General features: G+C 38.8%; 1 protein-coding gene across 2 annotated transcripts in view; it reads left to right on the top strand.

Annotated features, from left to right (window-relative positions):
* Positions 1–561: 561 nt before the first annotated feature.
* pdia5 (protein disulfide isomerase family A, member 5) overlaps positions 562–22,855 on the top strand; it is a 64,886-nt gene continuing 42,592 nt past the window's right edge. Inside the window, exons 1-5 of one of the 2 annotated variants that reach the window (XM_028023609.1) lie at positions 562–712; positions 11,821–11,950; positions 15,612–15,699; positions 22,254–22,337; positions 22,504–22,549. In XM_028023609.1, coding sequence (XP_027879410.1) covers positions 647–712; positions 11,821–11,950; positions 15,612–15,699; positions 22,254–22,337; positions 22,504–22,549 — 414 coding nt within the window. In that variant the 5' untranslated portion in view covers positions 562–646. Of the gene's footprint in view, positions 713–2,766; positions 2,833–11,820; positions 11,951–15,611; positions 15,700–22,253; positions 22,338–22,503; positions 22,550–22,855 lie in introns of those variants that run through there. The other variant, XM_028023610.1, reaches the window with a different exon arrangement.

Raw genomic sequence — 22,855 nt, 5'->3', positions numbered from 1 at the left:
TTCAGTCAAATTATGTTGGGAAATATAGCCATTTGGATAGATAGATAGATAGATAGATAGATAGATAGATAGATAGATAGATAGATAGATAGATAGATAGATAGATAGATAGATAGATAGATAGATAGATAGATAGATAGAAAGAATGTGGTTGAATGAGTACAAAAGTAAATTCAAATACATTCAGCATTTTTCATATTGTCTTACTTTATTCATACAGATCACGGACTGCAAAATATGAGTCCATCGAGTATAGCTGATCAGGCTGAAAGAAACGGTCCAAACAGACCGTTTCTTATTTATTAATTTATCAATTAATAAATTTATTAATTATTAAAATTATTAATTTATCATTTAATAAATAGATAAAAATCTATGTATTAATTACCCGCTATAATGTAATTACATGCCAGTCTTGCCATATTTTGCTAAAAAGCATTTATCATGTAGTCTACCGTGTTCAGACTGGAGAGATAGAGAACGGCGGGGTGTTTGGGCCAGCTCAGGGTGGAAGGCTGCAGGTGCATACTATGTCCTTCCCGTGTCAATTTGAACAAGGACTTCATTTCCCAGGGTGCTCCGCGCCTCGCCCTACAATCCGTGGAAATCCGAATGCGCCTGCGTATCCAGACGTGGCAACGGCATCATGGCCTCCTGGATCCGCTGCAGGAGAAAGATGAGAGAGGCGACAATGTTCGCGCTGGTGCTGCTGGTGAGTGTGCTTGGCACGTCTGTTTTGTGTCTCGTGGAGCGGCACGAGCTCTGCGTGTCGCTCCACGCGCGCGCGTGGGGGGGAGATGGCGCGCGGCGTTTCCTTTGGTGGAGGAGGAGGAGAATGAGGAATCTGAATCGGTCTAGTCTCCAGCATGTCTCCCTAGCCTCTCAAAGCGCAGGGGCTTCGGGAGGTGAAGTTGACAGCCGCTCGGTGAAGTTCGTGCCCACGCAGACCCCCCGCTGTTATTACCGTACGGTCACGGCGGGCATTGTCGCTAGGGTTGTGTGTTTACCTGCAGACAGAGGGCGGGTTTCTGGTCTCCTGTGCTCTTCTGCGGCGTCTGAACCGGCTGGCGTTCATTGAACACAGTAAAGTCACCGCAAGCGGAACCACCGGGATAGTTAACCTGTAACTTTTAGTTGCTGTACATACATTCTACTTTGAGTTACACAAGCAGTATTCAGGAACCGCTCTGCTCTGTTCAGCCCTGCCAGCTCGTCAGGCGGGGAAATGAAAGTATATAACTTTCACATTAGCACACCGCAGTGTATCAGTGTTGAACAGAAGTGGCCTTTGGCAGCAGTACTGCGGGCCTTGCTTGGTTTATGGAGTAACTGGCAAGAAAATATACGACGTCTCATATTGTAAGACCTGAGGTGGAAAAGCCTGGAATATAAGAATCTCAGAGGTCGCTACTAATGAGCTACATTTACTCAGTTACATTTACTTGAGCAACTTTGAAATAAAAGTTGCTCAAGTAACTTTTATTTTAAAGTTTTGGCTTTAAGAAGCTAAAACTTCTTAAAGTAGTTTTACTGTATCGTACATTTTACGTGAGTAGTATTGAGTACAAGTTTTGGCTGCTCTACCCACCTCTGGAGAATCTTATGTTTTTATTCCCTAAAATGACAGAAAATGATTGATATTTTCCATTTTCGACATGTTTTTCCCCCCCCATCGTTTCGTTCAGAATACTGATTCAATCTGTGGCCTGTAATCTGACATGGATAAAACACTTACTGTTTTATCTGTGACTGCATCTTAACAGCCGTTTTCAAAGGATATGTCACGCATAGTTCCTGTGGCAGAAAACAACAGATAGCAGTATGAAGAGTAGAGATGCATTGGTGAATGTGGCTGACTTTTTTTCTTTAATTAAAATTATTTATTTTTGTTACCAATCCATACTGATTTTACTTGAGTCTCATCTAAGAACTATATAATAAAAAGATGAACAAACGTGGAAAATGTTGTTTATTTTCCTTCTTCTTCCTCATTCCTCCTTCATGACTTGCATTTGGAGCAAAGCTGGCGTCACCTCTGTGGTTGAGCGAGCAAGTTGTCGTAAAACAGGATTTTGCTATTTTAAAACAGAACAGTGTGTTGTGGTTCAGTACCACTCGACCCACAAAAGCATTTCCTTATCAGTGTAGCACAATGTAAAGATAAATAAACTTTTGAACTCTAAAACATGCATTATCGAGACACATTGTTACAACAAAGGAAAAAAAAATTACTTTTAGTTTTACTAAAAACAACAAAAATGTTGTTTTTAGTTATGAAATTCATCCAAAACTTGTGAATGAGGTCAAAAAGGAAGCTGTTCGCTAATGGAAAGGTTTGGGTGTAAATTAGAATGAGAAAGTTGATTTTAATTGAATTTTCTTTTTCCAAAATGAATGAAACATGGAGGCTAAAATAATAATAATAATAATAATAAAAACAATCCCAAAACAGAATTTTATAAAAAAAAAAAAAATCTGTTAACACTGGCATTGAAAATACATTAAATATGATGGATTCAATTTGGTTATACAGGCTGGTATCCATACAGCTGTAAACCAATCTTTAAAACAAACAAATGCTTTCCGGGTCTGCTTCCTGTAGTGCTGCAGCTTTGACAAACTGTTGATGCATGGGTGTTTCTGTAAACTCATCTCTGTATGCTTTTGGGCAGTGGCAGTGTTTGTTATCTTGGCGATGGGCCACTGCTCTTTGGAGCTGAAAGACATTCATTTGTATAAAGTTAGAGTACTCACTCTCAGCTATAATTGACAGAGTGTGTATCAGCAATAGACGATGCAGGAAAAATGGTTGGGGGACGTAAAATCAACTTAGTAAGTAGAAAATAGTTGGTTTTTAATACTTTTATTGATCATCTCTTGTCCCAATCTTGGTTTTGAATGATAATGTTGACCCTTTAGGCGAGGAATATGAAGGTTCATCTTTATGCAGGAATTTATAAGGAATTTGACAATTTTCTTGTTTCAGGAGATTTGAGATTTCTCCCTTTTACATGTCGTGACTGCATTAATATCGGCCCATATTATATCTAACACGCATGTTTTTGGGCTGTGGCTTGGCATTTATAACACCTTGAAAAGCCAGTAAAGCTGCAGAAAGGGATGAAGCGACTACAATATATACTGTTTTAGTTCGATAAGTAAACTGAATCGAAATTAATAATCGACTTTTATTTCCGTCTTGTTGCCGTTTGTTTCTGCAGGATTAAGGGAAGCGTTTGGTCATTGTCCGTGATGGCGACATTCGTTTCTTTCATGGTGTTGAAAGGGTGGAGAAAAATATATAATATCGGTAAATATCGGCTATAAAAGCAATATAAGTATTGCTTGTCTGTTGCTTGTCTGTTGACATTGGCCAAAATATTTCCATCAGTGCATCCCTTTTTGCAAGTAGTGTATTTTGTTTAAGCACATCCAAACACTAGAAATCCAACCTAAGATTACTCTGGACTGTCACAAGTGTTCGTAACACTTCCACATATTGTGTATAAGAAAAGCAGATTATTCGAGTGACTACGAAGTGTAGTGGGGCAAGGTTTGTATGGAGAGTGGAGGAGTTTTGGCAACCGGATGAGGTCAAGGATTATTCGTCAATGCAATCAATAATAAAGCAGTCATTGTTGTCCAAAGAAAATCTCATGTTTAATTATTAACCACCAGACAGAGTTGAATTAATGCTTTTCTTCTATGCTGCTTTTCACAGACATTCACAAAAATATAAAATGTAAACTTGGAGAGAAAAAAAATTGCAGAACATTTAGAGAGGCACCTAAACCTAATTAGACAGAAAATCAAAAAGTAAAATGTATGTAAGGTAATAGAAATAAAACTTGAGACAGAAACCAGATAAAAGTTTGTAAAAAAAATTTTGAATAATAATCCAATAAATCAACCAGGTTACAGCCGCTACTTGGATTGTTCGTGTCAAATGTTGCATCTGTGTCACTGATAAGGTTTGGGTGTTAACCATATTGACAGAAAAGCTAAAAAAGGTGCAAAGCATTAAACTATAGACTGATATCTCAAGAGATATCAGTCTACAGTCAAAAATGTCCACTAACCAATTTATATAACTGTAGGGCACAGGGTGTACATTTCATTTTCTATCACCGAAAGCAGTGGGCAACCGCTTCACAGTGAACGTGTAGCTCACCTGTTGCCATAGTTTTTCGCTTTTTAAGTATCCCAATAAACGTGCGATTGCAGAAACAGATGCAGGCGTGGTTTTAAACAAAGGATCTCTGCTGTTAAGAATGTGGTTAGGAAAGAAGCTGCACAGCAAAACAGAAGTGGCTTAGATAGTTTGAAGGCGTACAGACCAACAGCTGTTGGGGCATTCAAAATTCACTTCCCGCTGAAAGTTAAGGAAGATGCTTGAGAAACATTAAGGTGATTTGTGTTGAAGCTACAGATGGAGAATGGTTATCTTCTGTTCACATGGCATCCCGTTTTGCTTTTTATTGCAGAGCATGTGGCACACCTTATATAGCAGATAAGACTAGGAAAGGAACAGTTTACTCAGTTTAAGAAGGACATTTTAACAAACAAAGGGCTTGAGATAAAAGCATCAGTTTTTTGATGCCGGATGACATTTAGCGCTGTGTCTCACTGGGTCTGGGTGTTCCACTGCTCTGTAATCTGCTTAAAAACCAGATGGCAGAGATTCATTCACTTTGTTTTGTTTTTTTCTTTTTTATCATGTAACGTTGAAAAAAATAAGAACAAGTCAAAATGTTTGGAGAGCAGCGTAACGGCTCTTGATACCATCCATCGACGGGGAAAAACAAAATGTAATTTGGAACTTAAATTTGCAGCGTTTTCTCTTGCGTTTAAGTATTCCCGCGTGTCCTATCGTGGGTAACAACGTGAAAAATTACTTAAACGGCTATACTAAATTGTGGCGCCCTCCTTATCTTTTCCAGCATTGATCTCCTTCGCGACAATCAGTCACTCCGACCAGCATCTTGTGCTAGGCAGTGTGGTGATAAGAAGCACAGAGATTGTAATGAAACGCACCACCATTGTAGCGGCTCTCGCGGCCAAGAGTTGTGCTAGATATCCTCGCCTGGTGAGACGGTGAAGCAAAACGTTCAGTTCACGGGCCGAGGTGCGAACCCAGTGTGATCTGCATAAACCCAGAACAGTATCACATGGCGTTAATAGACACTTGGTCTTACGGCTTTATTTCTCTTTAACTAAAAATGTTGCACAGATATATAACATATCCATGATGGGTTTTTTTTTTCTTATCTAATCTGGATTGATTGGAACATAAAAACAGACCAGTGACCTTTTTTTGTTTTTGTCATACCATGTGAAATAGATCGTAATTTATGGTTTTGATAAATGAAATGATGAGTCAGCCTTTTCCTGCTCCAAAACATCATGTTGATGTTTCTCTGTGTGGATTAAGGATTTGACATGTTCCTGGAAAATTGTCTCTTGCGTCATGACAAATGTTTCTTTTGAGCTCTTTAAACGGCCAGATGGTCTAACTTCCTCTCTGACCCCTAAAGGGTGGGTCATCCCTGAGTTCTTTGAGAGATAGCAAGTTTTGATTTGGAAAACCAGATTGTACTTATAGTCTCTTTAAAAAAAAAAGTATTCTCACCCGTTGGATCAATACTTTGCAGATCTGCCTTTTCTTCTAGTTGAGGCTGAAGGTCTACCAGATTTACTAAAACTTATTTTTTTGTTGCCTAATGGCTCAAAGGGAGTCAGATTGCATAGATAACATTTTTAAACGTAAATTTTCAAGTCTGGCTACTTATTCTCAGTTGAATCAGTCAAGATGTTGACTGTATATTTTGATATCAATTTCTCCATTTTAGCCCTAGCTTTGTGCTTATGGTGCTTGTTTTGCTGAGAGATGAACTTTCGCACAACTCTTAAGTCTTTATGTGGCTTCTAGAAGCCATTTCCAGTTCATCTTCCCATTAACTCTGACTTGCTGAAGAAAAGCTTCCCCACATCAAGATGCTACCATCAACGACGTGGCGGTGATGGTGTGTTCAATGTTACGAGCAGTGTTTGATTTCCGTCACTCCTGCCGACTTGTTTGCAGAGCAGAACGTTCAGTTTGGGTCTTATCTGATCAGAGCAAACTGTTTCTCATGTTTGATGTGCTCCCAGATGGCTTATGGGAAACTAAAACACAAGATTTTATAGCTTTTTTAAAAAAAGAAAAGAAATCAAAGCCAGATTTGTAATGTGCACATTTAACAGATGTTATAGTAGGATTTTTTTTCTTTTAAATGCTTCTCTTATATAATCCAAGTACATCAAGAAGTTGACTAAATTCACTCTTCAGAAACCAAATATACCTTAAGTTACCTTCTTGATCAGGTAATAAACTGCAAGTAAAACCTGGTGGCCCGCCAGGCTTATAATACACAGGGTCAAACCTTGAATATGAAGATATATTTGATGTTTGAACTATTAAAATAGGCAGTTATTGGTGTTGTTAGAGGGGATCTGAAGTATTCTTTGATTTCAGCTGTAACCCTCACAAATACTGGGCATCCATTGTATTATGTCCACTGTACTTAATTTTATAGTATCTTTAGACCATTTTCATAATGTGTATTACAATTACTAGTAAAGTTCATTGTTAGAAAACCATTTGACTATCTTTTTTTGACTTGTTTTGCTTTGAACAAGTAGAAACAGACCCCTAGTAAAACAGTGAAATGCTTCATGTTCTTTTCCTGCTACTAGTCTTGAACCATTACCATATCGTTCAGGGGTTTTCCATGGAACGCCTCAGAGCTGTGGCTCTTACAGAATTAGATGTGAGATGGTGAACAAAGATCCATCAGAGATATTTGACTGACTGGATGATTTTAATGTAGAAGCTTTGAAAATCATCCACTAATCCACCTCTAAAAATAACGTAAAAGGCTTACCAGGCTCGAAGTTATCGATTATGTTGTCATTGGTAAAACAATGTATATATCCGGGATGGCTGTTCTCGGCTTGTATAAATCAAACTGCATATCGTTATGGCCAATGTGCTCCCAGATGCATTCATTTCAGCCTTGAATTAATCCGTTTCTGCCTCCGTATGCATGAACTGTTTGGAGATAAAGCCTTAGATGAAATCATGAGCATTGCAGTAATTCTGCTTCTGAATTGGCCTGTCACCTTCCATGTATAATAGAGAAACTGTCAGCCCCCTGTTTTTTTTTTGTTTTTTTTAATCATTGTACGTCTGTCACTGAAGGATGACACACACCCTTCAACTGATGGAAGACATTTTTATCACAGCCATCGGCAACCGCCGCCTTGACGACGACAACGGTGTCGTTCTTCGGCACCTCTGTTTTAGGAGGAGGCGCCGGCGCTCTGAATATTTCATGGTACAGTGTTAAGAGCTGTTCCACATTAATAGAACAAGACACTTCAGCAGCAGGCTGTTTATCTCTCCGCAACTTTGATGTGTCGAAAGAGCATTTGAACATGTCAGACTAAATAATTCATAATGAGTATGTGAGCAACAACAAAAAAAAAGACTACTTGGGCTAACATAATTCTAATTAGTGGTGATTGTTAAATTTCTGTCTGAGTGGCTTCATCAAAATGTGGTTTCCTAAGAATCAAACACCCACACCTGGGGTTAAAAGGTTTAAAAATGTTTTCTGTGTTGAATTTGTACCTTAATGGGTGAAAGAGGCAGTCTTATGGATGGAGGGGTTTTAGTAATTTATAATGAATTCTGATAACCACCTTCATAGCACTTAGGCTCTTTTGATAGAAACACACTGTATTCCTCTGATTATAGATATTTGAAGTGCATCTTCGCTGGTTCTTGTCAAATTCAAGAATAACTCCTTATTAAGTCTGGTAGCGGCTGTGGTTAGTGTGGGAGGAAGAAAGTTAGCACATTTCTTTCATATGCTGGGATTAGATTCTCTGCAATGTAAACTTAGACCCCAAGAATGAATTGTAGAACATTTCTGAAGAAATGTGAACAGGGCCTGCCAAAGTGTGCCCAGTTAGAGTTGACTCATGGTTGCTAAAAACTTTACAAGACCGACAGATTTTAGTGACATAGTGGGTGTAAAATATTGAATAAAATGTTGTGCTACATGACTGGCTTTATTTCCACTCTTACATTTAACTTTATGACACGCAAAATTACAAGTGGGTCGTCCATATTGTCTCCAAGTGTATTCTGGGTAAAGCTTGTCACCAGCCGTCCACCAATGTCATCATCAGTTACTTGGCAACAGATGGCAAACTAGCTAGAGCATTTCTACGGACTAAGTTAACATGAGTGGAGCTCCATGGAGCGGCAAAGCGAAAAGGATGGAAAAAATGGAAAAAAGAGAGCAAGGACAAGCCAAAAACTGGACGCATATTTTGCTCGTCGTCTTGGAGATGAACCGGACTTTTTTGTTGGCAGCGATTTAGACACCCCAAAACTGCCAGCACAGCCAGGGAGCCGGACTAGTTACAGGTAGCAACTCTTAACGTTATTCACAAAGTGTGAGTTAACTGTAGACTGACTGTAAATTGTATCAGTCCAGCCGCCTACCTTACATCCCCTTTCCTTTCTGTCGGTGGTACAGCGGTGATGACATTTAATCATATTTTTGAAATTAACAATATTTTATGATATTCTCATAAAGTGAACGGTGGAGAAAATGGCAAGAAAAACCCAAATAAAAACATTTCTGATCATATGTTCAGTTTTGTTTTTTATTTACCATGAATAACTGAAATTAAGAATGACAACTAAATCAAAATTTCTATCACGATAAAGGATATGATATGATATGATAGATAGCCACCCTTGTCACTTATCATGGACACATTCATTGGACTTGTCTTTTCTAGCAGCCATTGTACAGCGCATATAGCGATTATAGCACCTGACCAAACACACTTGTTTACTAATGCTGAAGTGAGCAAAGCTCTGCAGGGCCACGCTCAGCTGGGGTTGCTAGGTAACAGTGCCTGCTGATGGTGACTTAATAATCTGGAGGTTTTTGAAATGGCTCATTTTCCAGACATCAACTGAACATTTGATTATTAGCACTTGGATTCTTTTTAGAAGCAGTAAAGACCCAAATGGAAGTACAAGAAAGTGCAAAAGCACAACATTGCATAATTGTTCCCCTTTAAGAGTTAAGGAACAGTTGTGTTCCTGACTGGGAATCAAGTCAAAATGAAGTAAGCTTATTTCCTGTGGGATTTGGATGTTCCTTTTCTCTCCTCATCTCATTCTAATCTAGCTCCTGTTGCCACTGACTGATAACCACAGACTTCTCTCCTCTGAAACATGTCCCCTAGCCAGCCACTAATGAGACTACTCTTTGCCAAGCGCTCCCCTCTCGGGTCCCATACAGACACCAAAACATCTTATGTTTACCTTGTTGGCACGGCTACTTAATCACTTGCACACAGGTGACAAAAACACCACACCTGAGCACAAATTATACTCAGTAAGACTAATGGCGTGCCTTTCGTGTTGCCATATGGCTGGATGCAGCGGTTGGCACTTTCTATGAACTGAAAGCGATTCGTCGCTCAACCAAGCTGTAGTCATAAAGGTCTTTTTTTTTTCATTTTTTAAAAAAAATAAACATGACTTGTGTGTGAGTATCCTACAAGTACTAAAGTATAGTGGTTGTAAGTCTGTGAAGAAATGTTGACTTTTAATAAACGCGGATAGCCTTCCATTACTCCTTTTATTTATTTTTAAAACAAACCCACAGATCCGCTTTTGTCTTCTGCATTTTTGTTTCATCGAGGCCCATAGATTTGTGCTAATTTTTAAATTGTACTTTGATGTACGTTTCTCTTTTAAGATTCACGGCACTCTCACCTCGGAGGGGGAAATCTCGTTAGGAATTAAAGTAGAAAACGAGGCTGACAGGTGCTTGTTTTCATTCCGGGTGATATCACTCATAAGGCCGCTGGATCGCTAAGCGCGCAGACAATGTTCGGTGTCTAATTTAGTTCTCCGTCGGCAGAAACGGAGCGCTTTTTAATGAATGCTGATGGCGCGCAGAGGATTAGAATGCAAAGAAATAGCTTTATGTGGCTGGAGTGTAATCAGTCTTCTTTTCTTTAGTCATCTTTGATTAAAGTCCAAGCCACACGGTGTGGGTTTTGTTTGCCATATTAGAAGTTTCACACTATTTGCTCAACTACTGGTAATTGTGAAGGCGCAGGACCTGCCTGTTGCAGGTTTTGAAGTCAGTTTCTTTTCAGTACTGTCAGCTTAAGACGTCACTTATGTTCTTCAGATATAAATGTTGTGTATAATGTGAATTAAAAGTTTTTTTTTCCTCATAAAAACAAATTACTTTAACATACTTTGCGTTTGGAAGTATTAATATATTTTTATTTCAGCCTATGCGTACATAATTTGTGTACATATATATTCAAAAAAAGAATGATTTCCAAGTATTTTATCTAGATATAATTAAAGAGGCAGTTGACATGACATTCTCAGCGAATGTTGTTAACAAACGGACCGCAGATGCCAAGAAAAAGTATTTACATTTTTGTATTAGGGCTATTATTGATTAAAAAAAACAAACTTAAGTGATCATAAAGGAATACATTTCTACCAAAAACCATATTTGCAAAAAATTGGATATTCTCTGAGTAAGCGCATATATTTGCAATATTAAACTAGGACATTCTCTTACATTGTAAAGTCAGATATTTGCATGAAAAAACTGACGTTTTCTGAGATTGTGAATTCAGAGATAAAATGCCAAATGTCCTCTCAGTATTTATGAATAGTGTATTTGAATAGAACGATAACTCCCAGGTGCGGACGCGATTGGGACAAGTTGCAGCTTCTTCCTCACTGTTTCAGGCGGATCTCATTCGAGGCGTTGATGGTGATCTGGCCTCCTGAGACGTCGTTTTGATTCAGGAAAAGAGTCAGGATCTATTACTTACACTTTGGAAAAAGTCCCGATACCAATCTTTTAAATGTATTACTTAAACCTTAAGGACGTCCATTTTTTGGTCACAAATGTTTGACTTTTATAATGTCAGAGAACTTATTAAAGTTCTTTTTTGCTTTCTCTGATGGTACTTTGTCTTACAAATTTCTGAATTTATGATGTCAAGGAACGTCCTTGTTTTAATATCGTAAATATCTGCCTTTAATCCTGGGAGCTTTTTTTTCTCCCTCACTTTTATGGCTTTTCAACATCAGAGAATAGAGTTTTTTGGCAGAAGTTCATGCACATTATTTCTTTTTATTTACAATGGCCCTAATATTCCGTAAGTACTAAAAACACAAAGAAAGGGAGTTTTTGAAGCCATGGTTACCATGAGAAAACACTTACTTGTACAGAAGCAACTTTTTGAAAGAGTTTTATTGTCATAAATGAGCGGTTTCTGTGTGCTTTTCTTAGTGAAAGTAGATCCCTACCTTAAATCTGAGATTTCCCAAAAGCAGCAGACAAACCACATCTTCTTTACTGTGATATGTTTAAACTTGCTCTCATAGCTCCATCAAACACAGACATAGTTCTGCTTGTAGAAAGTACACTTTTCTTTTCAAGTACTTTCTAGCATCTGATGAAAAACTCCTACTTGTTGAAGGGTGTCTCCGGAAGGTTCTTTTTACGGGGCAAGAAACCTTCCTTCTCCCTAAGAAATATGAATTCAGGCATCGATTTCCTTCTGACTGAATGCTCAAAATGTTGAAGTTGTGTTCAGGCGTAGGAGGAAATGGTAAATTAGGATTTTGGTTTTCGGGTTCTGGACGTTTTTCTTTCAGCGAGTATAACATTTAACGACCAGTTGTGTGTTTCGTGTGTGCTTCCCCAGATGCTGGTGCTGTCGTCGTCGCTGGCAGCTGTGAAGGTGTCTCCTCTCATAGAGAAGGTCAGCGACCACAAAGACTTCAAGAAGCTGCTCAGGACAAGAACCAATGTCCTGGTGCTCTACACTAAGACAGGTTGGAAACAACAGCTGCCCACTCTGAATCCATAAGTTTGTTCAGCCGACAGGTTTTCCAGTGTAGCTGCTAGATCAATGGATGCAATCTGACATCTTTCATTGGTTTGGGTTCAACGCATGTTTACAACCCTAACTGTGTGACATGCCTTCACATCAGCAAGGTTTGGGAGAACATATCAATTCCCATACAGTAAACAGACAAAAGTATTTATTTGAACAAATTCTCTCTTTCTGGCAGCTGATGGGTGTTTTTATTTTTCCCTCTGAGATTTCCTGCATTGATAGTAATTATTGGTTGGATTATCTAGTGAGATTGGGTTGCTCCCAACTGTATCTGTTCATAGCTCTCTTTATGACATCCACACTCGGTGATCGTGATGCTGCTAAATTTGGCCTCAGATTTGAGAACTTCCTGATCTGCACTTGATTTAAAAGTCGAACTCGCTGCTTAAATAATTGGGAATTCATGGACTGGTCAAACTCTGGCATTTACTCCACGGTGCCGTAAAATAGACTTTTATTCAGCGGCCAAATCGGAAGCAATAAATTGGACGCTAACTTTATTATCATGTGGTGGTGGGGGATTTATTCTTCTGAAGCAAGAGAAAAAAACTGTTGAAAATGTAATTTAATGAACAGGGAAGTTAAATTAACTTTTATGTTTTTATGGGAAATCAGTTGGCAGCAGTCACCTTCAAAAGATTTGGCTTCAACTGACAGCAGTGTTGTACCTTAAAAACATTTTAATGACTAGTTGTGGAAATTAAATTTAAAGTGCGATGGCCCTGCTGGAAAAACCTACCAGCCTGACCAGATTTCCTCAGGCTTTTGCCGCTGATCAAGTTGAGATTCCCAGTTATCAGGATAAGAAGCAGCTGGCTCTTAACATCAAGTCTCAGTGACATTACAGAGTCGTGGTCGTGAGCATTGGTTCACTGCAAGTCCTCATCCCAACCATGACAAGATTAGCACACTTCAACACTAAGGTTGCCACTAGCTTAAAATAAAATAAAAAAAAACAGATTGCCACTGGTTGGTACGACAGCATATTGCAGCGATAGTAAATAGAAAAAAATGGAAGAGTAACTGTCCTCCAAAAAGCTTAGAAATTTTTAAGTTGATTTCAGAAATGTTTTTGAAAGGACTTTCTGAGTTTGAAAAGACGAGGATTTGCCAGAATTTTATTTTTTTTTGCCTTTTAGGAAGTTTCAAACGTAGAACATTTTCGACTTTCACATATTTTCTGAGTTACAAAAGTTACAAAAGACGATTTTCAAATTTTAAAACTAGAAAATTACTAGCTTACTAGTAAAGTTGCGATGTCATTTCTTGCAAATTTTAAACAAAAAAATTGTCACTTTTTTTCCCAAGAAAAATTCTGTTTAATTAAAAAATTTCTGGGAGGATTTTTGCGCAAATTTCCAGTTTTTCATTGCAGAAATTGTATTTTTTTCTAGAAAATGTTTTACTTAATTCCAAGATTTCTAGGATGTTTGGTGGAAAATGACTCATTTTTATTTTTCTATCTACACCGGCCCTAATTCACCATCGTAATCTGGTGGTTATTCTTAGCTAATCAAAAAAATGTGTGACAACTTTTCCCTTAAAAAAAAAAAGATTTATTCTTACTTAATTATATTATTAAATATTAACTTTTTTTCTTATTGCATGCCACAAACACAAAATGCAGAGAATTTACCATCCTGCTATCTCTGGCATGATCAATACAAATAAAAAGAAGCCATTATTATGTGGGTTATAAAAGAAAAGGTGTGGACAATATCAAACTGCAGTTAAACAAAAACAGATCTAATTTTAAGTCCTCATGAGTTAAACTTCTGGAAAAAATGAGTCTGTTTCTTTAAGTGTTAAAAATGCAATAGAAACCACAACGTGTTAACTTATGAGTTGAAATTTGAGTAGTTGAGTTTATTGTCACCTATGAAATGAACTCATGACAGAGGTAATATATATTTCCATCAGCTGCATGAGGTCTGCTGATTAACACAGAATTTGTGCACTAATCAACAGAATGTGGGACTAAACGTTTCCTCAAACATTAATTTTGTGGTAGACGTAGCTCGGTGGCTAATTTCACAGAGTGTATTTGGCAGGTTTAAGAACATTTTTATGCGACTTTATTGCTTTTATGTCTGCTCACAATCAACCCCTGGGTTTCGTCTCCTGGGCTGTAAATTATACATTGTGCAGAATTTCAGTTTATCATCACCCAACTTGAAGTCTGTTCAGACTTTAGACGCTTTATCCTCTGGCATCCTAAACGCGTTTTCACCAAAGATGGCAGCAGCATGACGAGAAAGGGCGGGATGAAGTTGGTTAATGTTACAAAAGTGAAAATATGCAGGTGATATAAGTAACATGAGGCTGAAATGAGAGAGTACAACACCCAGACTGTTTACCTGGAGCGAAGGGTTGACGAGCGTTATCAACCCTTATTATTATTTTCATTTCATTAATGTTTGAAAATTGACTAGACCATTGCAAGATTTAGTTGTTTTGGTAGTAGCTTGGAAATATTTTCCTACTGCATGCATGGATTACAATAAAAACAATCATTAAAGAATATGTGTGGTAACGTCCAAAAGTATTCATACCCTTTGAATTTCTCATATTCTATTAGTTCACAACCACAAAAAAAAATATTTTATTGGAATTTTATCATAGACGAGCACAAACTAGTACATAACTGCGAACATTACCTTTACTTGAAAAAGAGTAAATGTACAACTCAAACATTAATGTCACATCGCAGCTCCGATTTTATTGCCAATTATAGTCGGGGGTTATAGCTAGTCAGCATATCCAGACCTCTTGGACTCAACAGGGTCATAAACTGATAATGAATTCATTTGGTTTTGCGGTCATCTTTAAGGGTGCGGCCCTGAACAATGCTGATAGTGTTTCTGCATCTAAAAATACCCCGGACCTGGACCATTACAACAACGCATTCGGTTCACACACTAAACAAAACGCGCTGCTTTCAGTGGGAGGATAAAAATGATGAATTGCATTAAGGAGTGCAATATGTCTTTGCTTGCTTTGCTCAGAGGAATCCACTTTGCTTGCCATATCTGATAAAATTCTGATATAATGCAGTGCGTATTATATCGCGTTGGCTTTTTTTCCCTATCACAAAAAGCAAAATGTGCACCTTGGTGGTTGTTTTTTTTTTAATCTCTGACATAGGAGATTGAGCAAGTCTCCAGCGGACTCCTTTGATTGAGTTAATACAAAACAATCATAACATCTGATTATATAGCTGCTGAGATGTATAGCTCCTAGAAACCTGCGTGATTTTCATCCTCGTACCCCCAAAAAGTCGTCCTGTTTCCACCCTTTTGTGTCCAAGCATAATCTTTCCGTCTTCCGAACATTGACACTATTGTCCGGTGATGAAAGCGGACGTAACTCGAGCCGCTTGTGTTAGACCCGTCTCATGCATCCTCTTCCATCGTCGCTCTAACCCAAACCTAGCGAGCTCTTTCTTTCTCACCTTTTTGCTTCAACGAAATGCCGATCCCCCCGGCTGTAATCCAACCCGTAGTCTTTTTGTCCGAGTTGACGGCGTTATCTGCGTCTTGTCTGGGCTGTGAAACTGTTTGGGTAATGAGGCTGATCATTTTATTCTCTGTCCACAGCTACATCGGGGGACTCCTATCTGAAACTGCTGTCTGACGTTGCCCAAACAGTGAAGGGCCAGGGGACCATTGCGTGGGTCAACTGTGGGTAAGTAATTGGATGATTGGAATTAATCTCTTTCTTTGTTTTTTTTCTTCTTTCTTTCTTAATTCCATGCTCTTTTCACACATTCACTCTCTTTGTCGGGGAAATTTTCTGACCAACTTCCACAGTGTTTTCAAAGAGAGCATCAATAAATACCAAGGAAATTTGCAAATATGATTGAATTTAGCTACTGTGTGCAGTTTAGGGATACAAATCACACTTCTTCATGTGACTGGTGTTTGATAGAGACGTATTACAAATGGATTTCTTGCTTATTCCAAGAGCGATATTTATTTCTGTGGCTGCATGCTAATGTGACTGCATGACTACTGTCATGAGTTGCCTAAAACAGAAGTAATAAGTACTGTAGTTCTCACTTTTATTGTTATCACAATAGAACCACAAAATATCGTGATAAAATTTTAACTCTGTGTCACCCACCCCTATGTGGATCGGTATCGGCTGATACCAAACATCTGATATTGGTATCGGCAGTAAAAGAAAATGGATTGGTGCATTCCTGAACCTTTGCTTAGATAGATTAGATCTGCTTCACGCGTAAGTATAGGCCGACCACCGATCTCCTGAAATGAAGGAAATCCGCATCAATAAATCGGCGCACCTCTAAAACCAACTAATTTCCTTTCATATGGTTCAGATTATTGAACTTTGGACAAAACCGAGCGTCCCAGCTAGAATACGATCCTTGTTTCAACGTTGACTTTGATTTTCACGTGTCATAAACCTGTTTCAAACCACGCAGCAGAAGTCTAAAATGCTAAACAGACAAAGACGAGAATAGTTTCCTCTAAGCTACGTCTTACTTTGCTCCCCACTGATCTGACTTTTTGACTCTCTTCTTTTTTTATTGTTCTTCTTTCTGCCCTTCTGATGCTCAGTTTCACCATCTTCTTTTTTATATCTGTCAACCCATCAACTGCATGAACTCTGCTCTCAGAAGAGAGAACAGAATGTATAATAACACTAGAAACAACGAGGAAGGGAGTAAGTCCCCTTCGACACCTGGAGCTCATTCCAGCATTCACAATCTCTCTCAAGCTTGTCCGAGACCGAAGACGAGGTGGACGGCAGAAAGAGCCAAATTCAAAAATACTTTGAAGGACCTGTCAAAGGTGCCGGTGTCCGTGTTTCAGTGCAAAGGCGCTCTGTGATGCATATCCGTCTTTAGTGTATACTTTCTGCCTCGCTCACTCTTTTTCACTCTTTTACCCTCACCGACTTTAGAACATTAAAGCGAGTGCTAATGCTAAGCAGAGTTTTATTCCGTCCCAGACACCCGCCGGGGGAGTTAGAGTTAACCGGGTTTATCACTGTAGGACACGCGGACCCAATGCCAGGGCTCTCTAGCTAAGCATTGTACTAGTTGGCGCAATTCTCCATCATCTCAAACGGGCTGGCTCCGAATCAAAGCCCCAGCTGAGAGCTCATGGCGGACAGAGGGAGAAGGAGAGGAGAGAGCGTCTCGCAGCGTGAGAACTGGTGGCACTGCCAAGGAAGACGGCCACCGAGGCCAGAATGACACACTTTGAACAGATGACAGCGACCTGAGTGTTGGCCAACCGGGTTCCACCAGTGGGATGGATGATCTCACACAGGAAGGAAATGGAGGGCCGGCTGCCCCTTTCCCATTCCTCTGGAATTTTGGAAGAGAGCAAAGAACACATAGAAGGATATACGGGTTTTGGCTGACGCACTGGGAAGAGCAGAGCGGAACAAAACGAAGATTTGGGATCCAAATGTAACTTTTCAAATACTACTGGATGTCAAGGCTTTATAATGTGGACTTTGTTTTTAAATGTTGTCATTTCTTCCTTTCTGCACGCCATACTTGTGAAAGGTTTTACTTTCTCAAGTGCCCCAGTAATGTTAATTAGACATGTCTTATCGCGTTATTACCAGCAAAACGATTTTTCATTGGGGAAAGACCAATAAATAATACACGTCTTCCGCTTTTACCATTCTCAGAACTATTTCTGGTTTGAATTTACATTTCGTCATTTCACTTCAAAAGCAATTCAGACGTCATTCCAGATCTTTGAATGACGTCCAGAGTCATGAGACTCGTGACCAAAACAACCTGGATACCAAGAGTTGGACAGAGTGAAGGTTGTTGAGAGGATTCATGTTTTCAATCCATCAATCAATCAATTAAACATGTTACCAGGCTTGAAAGGAAGCAAAATTGGAAAAAATATTTAAAATCAGCATAGAAAGGCTGTTTTTCTAATGACACGTTGAGTATTTTCTTTGAGTTCTGCTTCTATGTAGAAAAATTCATATTTTTAATAATAGCTTCAGGCACCTGTCTACCCATGTTTGATGTTTTTGTTTTCTGGACAGGCTGTACTAACATGTGGATTTTACATCTGGGTATTAATAAAGTATCTTAACTCATTATTCATATATATTTTGGTGTAAGAAAAAAAAAAATTTTTTTTTTGCCATTTTTGTAAATTAAAAACACACAAAACAGAGCAATAATCTTCTGCTTCCTCACCTTCACTCAGTCATCTCCACTAAATCACTGACCAACATGTGATGCTGCCTAAACCAACGTTGGAAAATGCTTTACTCAGAGTAGAACAAAACAGAAATACCTTTTATTGTCCCACAATAGTGACTAATATCCATGAAAATGAGTCACCATTCCCAGGTTTCCTGCTCAGCGCAGTGTTTGACCATTGATGCGTGGATTGCTGTTATTCCAGAGATGAATGGTAAATGACTGCATACATTCACTGAGCAACAAGTTGCTAACGTTGTCACACTCTGTCTTTGTTGTACTGAATGAACATCCGCTGGTTGGGTCACCATAACTTTTCTGCTTTACTCACGTTTTCTTCTCGTCTGATTGATTTGGACAGCAGTCCACCGACGTAGTAATGCGGGGGGGTTTTTCCACTCTGAGTCACTTGTAGAGGAGCAACGCTACGTTTAACGTTAAGCAGGTACTGTATGTTCTGTACCTGGATGATTCTGGATTCAGAGGATCTGCTGATGTTTTATTCAAATACTGCACCTCAGAACATTTTAAAATTCTTCGCTGGGTCAGTTTGTCCTACATCTGCTCACGTTTTTAATCATTTCTAGGTTCTAGATAATATGAAGTTTTGCCATTTTCTGTCAAGCATAAGTTTTATTTTAAGCACCATGATGTTGCAGACATTTCACAGTTTGTCAAAGAGCATGGTTCTCAAACCACGGTACATGTAGAACTGATAGTTCTTGGGCTACATTTAGCGGCTCTTGGATTTCGGTATCAACTACTGATGCTCCCTGATATTCCCTCTAAAGATTTGTATAACTCCCTACTTTAGACCAAATATATGCTAAAATTGATTAGTACCCATATCTTTGCACTAACACAGAAGCTAACGTCTACAGACTTCATGGGGTTCATGCAATCAATACCAAAGGAAATAAGTGGTGCTCCTGAATTGCCTGCTTGTTCAAAAGTGCGTCAAGTAATATTCTGCCAAAGCATTTAATATTTCCAAGCTGCGTTTCCTTGTGAATATTTGATAAAGAAAAATCAGCATATTGGCAGATTCTCTGTGTATAATTTGAAGTTGTGTTCCCCAAGTTGGTCACTCCACAAATAGGCAGCAGTCTTCTGTATTACTAAAATAAGAAAGTGTGGTGGAAATTATTGATTGGCTTCAGACACAGAGGTCATTTCTTTCAAATGTGGCACATTTTGTTGTGTAAATAATTCTAAGCAAGTCTTAATCTAAAGAAACTAGCAATCTTAGCATGCTCCAGATGCCAAACCAATGCCCACCACAAGAAAATTAGAAAAGGATTACAATTTTAAACGACATCAATTTTGCATTTTCACCCACCTAAGTCGATTAAAAAAAAGTGTATTTTGAAAATGTGCCACTTTGAAAAGTTTAATATAATCTAGTGACGGCGAGCCATTTTTTCACCCGCGGCTGTGTGTATCAGTGATGTTGCCAAGCAATAAATCAGTGTAGGGAGTCGGAGAACAAAATAAGAAGACATTTGTAAAAATGTGTTTAAACCTTGGGCTATTTTCTGTCAGTGATGTAACATTTCTTCTTTCTTTTATTTGCCTCACAAACTCTCTGCATTCAGCATACCACAGTTAGAGGGAACGAGAAGGCTCGGTTTCATATCTCATATTCAGATGTCCCCAGGCTTCGGTGGAGCTGACAGATTTGCATCGCTGCCTCAAAATTGTTCGAAGAGTTTCGAAAGTGATTCTTTTCTCCTGATTCCGTTTCAGAAGTAATTTTATTTTCACGACGTATGTGGATTAACAGGCAACAAACGATACAGAATGAAATGGATACAGTTTTGAGAGCGTTTTTTCCCCCCCCCCATGCCCTGCTCCCTCAAGGTCACCTGTATAAAAACGGCCCATCTGAGAGACATTTCTGAATGGCTTCCTCGCGGCGTTTCCCTCACGTGGCAGTTTTTCAAGCTGTTGGAAGCAGCAGACTGATCTTGAATCAGGTGACTACACCTCATCTCCAAATGCAGTACGTGTCGGGGGTTACATCTGCTCCTGTTGTGCCCTTACTGTTGCCATCTGCCACCACAAGTCAGCCCTGTTGTATCCCGTTCTTCACACGCTCCTCATCTGAACTACCGCCTGGCTGTACGCAGCCACACGGATTCAATCTTAGCGCAAAACAACACTGAGCGTATGCTGTGATTGTGTGGTGGCGGGTACAGCAGCCACAGCTGAGTTCTTCCTTTCTAAAATTGGTTGCCGTCAACTTATCGTTTCCAAATGCTCCAACCATTCATATTCTCAGTCACGATGGAGGAAGAGGAGAGTTGCATCACGGTTATACTATAGCGAGTGTGAAGTACGTGTAGGCGGTTAGATGCATTTTTATTTCCAATCCAATTACAGATGTAAGTCTCGTTGAACGTTTTGATGCTGGTGAGAAGAACATTGCCAACGATGTTTATCCACACTGAATGTTTTAGCTCAGTGTTCATATGTTGGCTTAGGAAAGTTGTTTACTGCATATCAAGTAGCAGATTGAACTTTAGTGAAAAGCACTTCTGTTATATACAGTATGTCATAAGTATTAATTTATATAAATATACGAATATACTGTATATACATTTGTATACATATACGTATATATAATCATGGGGAGAGAATCATTGGTCGGCCCCTTCAGAGTCCCTGAAGGTGTGAAAATGACCTCAGCAAAGTATATGGACTTTCTGACTGATCACTTTCTTTCATGGTTCAAAAAGAAGAGCCGTACCTTCAGTAGCAAAATCCTCTTCATGCATGACAATCCACCATCTCATGCTGCAAGGAATACCACTGTGTCATTGGCTGCAATGGGCATAAAAGGGGAGAAACTCATGGTGTGGTCACCATCCTCCTCTGACTTCTGACCTCAACCCTACCGAGAACCTTTGGAGTTTCCTCAAGCAGAAGATCTGAGGGTGGAATGCAGTTCATATCAAACCAGCAGCTCTGGGAAGGTTTTCTGACATCCTGCAAAGAAATTAAAGCAAAAAATTTCCACAAACTCACAAGTTCAATGGATCAAGAATTGTGCTGTGATATCAAAGAAGGGATTTTATGTTAACATGTAACTCGTCTGTTAAGATGTTTTTGATTGAAATAGCTTTTGATTTTAGTACATGTGAACACTTAATGCTGCACATTCAAAGAATGACCGTTTGCAGTTCTTTATAATCCATAAAATGTTTACAAAATCTGCTGTGCATAATAATTTGGAACAGTGCATTTTGAGTTTTTTATTTTTGAAAAGAATACTGTTCTCATGGGGAGCTTTGTTCAGTAAAATTTGATTTATACTGTAATAGTTCATGACTTAAAAATTATACTGACCATCATTTGCATTGATCACTTAAGAAAATCTGAAAAAATATCACTTGCATAATAATTTGGAGCACGGTGTAATATACATTCATAAAACATATACAAACATAAAACAATAAAACTGTCTCAGCACTACTACAGAAGCTCCTAAGGTTACAGTCAAAAAGCACCAAGGAAAATAAGTGGTGCTCCTGGGTTGGCTGGTTTGCTAACGTCGGCCAGTAGCATGTCACTGAAGCTCGTCTTTAAAAAATGCGGCTATAACTCAGCTTTTAGCATTGCGGTTAGGTATTCCAGCTTCCCAAGCTGCTTTTTCTTTTCATTTCTTTTAGATAATCGCCACAGAAAAGTTTGTGCCTCTTTCTGTGACGACTGGACGCTGCCGTAGTGTTTATGTTTGACCAGAGATAATTTTGGTAATTCTAACTGACTTTAAACGGGAAATTACCGAGTTTCCATATTTATGGGTAAAGAGAGACAAAAAAAAAGGACGAGAATTGAAAAAATTCACTTTCTGTTGAGTGGGACTGAGGTTAAATAGAGAGGAACTGTGTAATGGGTCAAATTATAGAGCAATAGGAATTACTCCTTTTTTAAAGCTTTTTTTTTTTTTGCCTGTTTGCAAAGTTAACATTTCGAAACGTCTTATTTTAAAACACTTTTTTATTCATGTCCGCATGTTGATGTCTTCCAGTGATTCAGAGGGTCGCAAACTCTGTAAAAAAGTGAAGGTGGACCCGAGCTCCAGACGCGAGGGAGCAGAGCTGCTGCATTACAAGTGAGTCACCAGACGCTCAGCCAGACGTCACACACTCTCTTCACACCTCAGTGCATTTTGGAACGTAATGTCACTTTTGCAGCTAAAGAAAATGCATCATTCACCACTTACTTCTGGGGCGGTGTGCATTGTGCCTTTTGTGGTTTTTGATTTTGTTTTTTTCCAGAGATGGGACATTCCACACACAGTACAACAGACCGGCTACATTTAAGGTTGGGCTTTTTTGCATGTTAGCTTTGCTGCATGTTGGTAATGATGACTCGGGTTTGTTATTTTCTACACCCACTTTCTGTGTTTAGTGTGTTTTAGAATATTTAAAGGGTGATGATTTATATTTATCTGATCGATACACTGATTCCAGCATTTCAGCATAATTTTGTGTGCATCTATGCAAAACTTGCAGCAGTTAAACAGATACAGCTAATAATCTATAATCTATATATCTATCTATATATATACAGTACAGACCAAAAGTTTGGACACACCTTTTAATTCAATGAGTTTCCTTTATTTTCATG

Source organism: Xiphophorus couchianus, chromosome 7 (assembly GCF_001444195.1).
Source record: "Xiphophorus couchianus chromosome 7, X_couchianus-1.0, whole genome shotgun sequence".
Classification (NCBI taxonomy): Eukaryota; Metazoa; Chordata; class Actinopteri; order Cyprinodontiformes; family Poeciliidae; genus Xiphophorus; species Xiphophorus couchianus.
The sequence above is the reverse complement of the archived record's forward strand: the minus strand, read 5'-3'. Positions and strand labels throughout refer to the sequence as shown.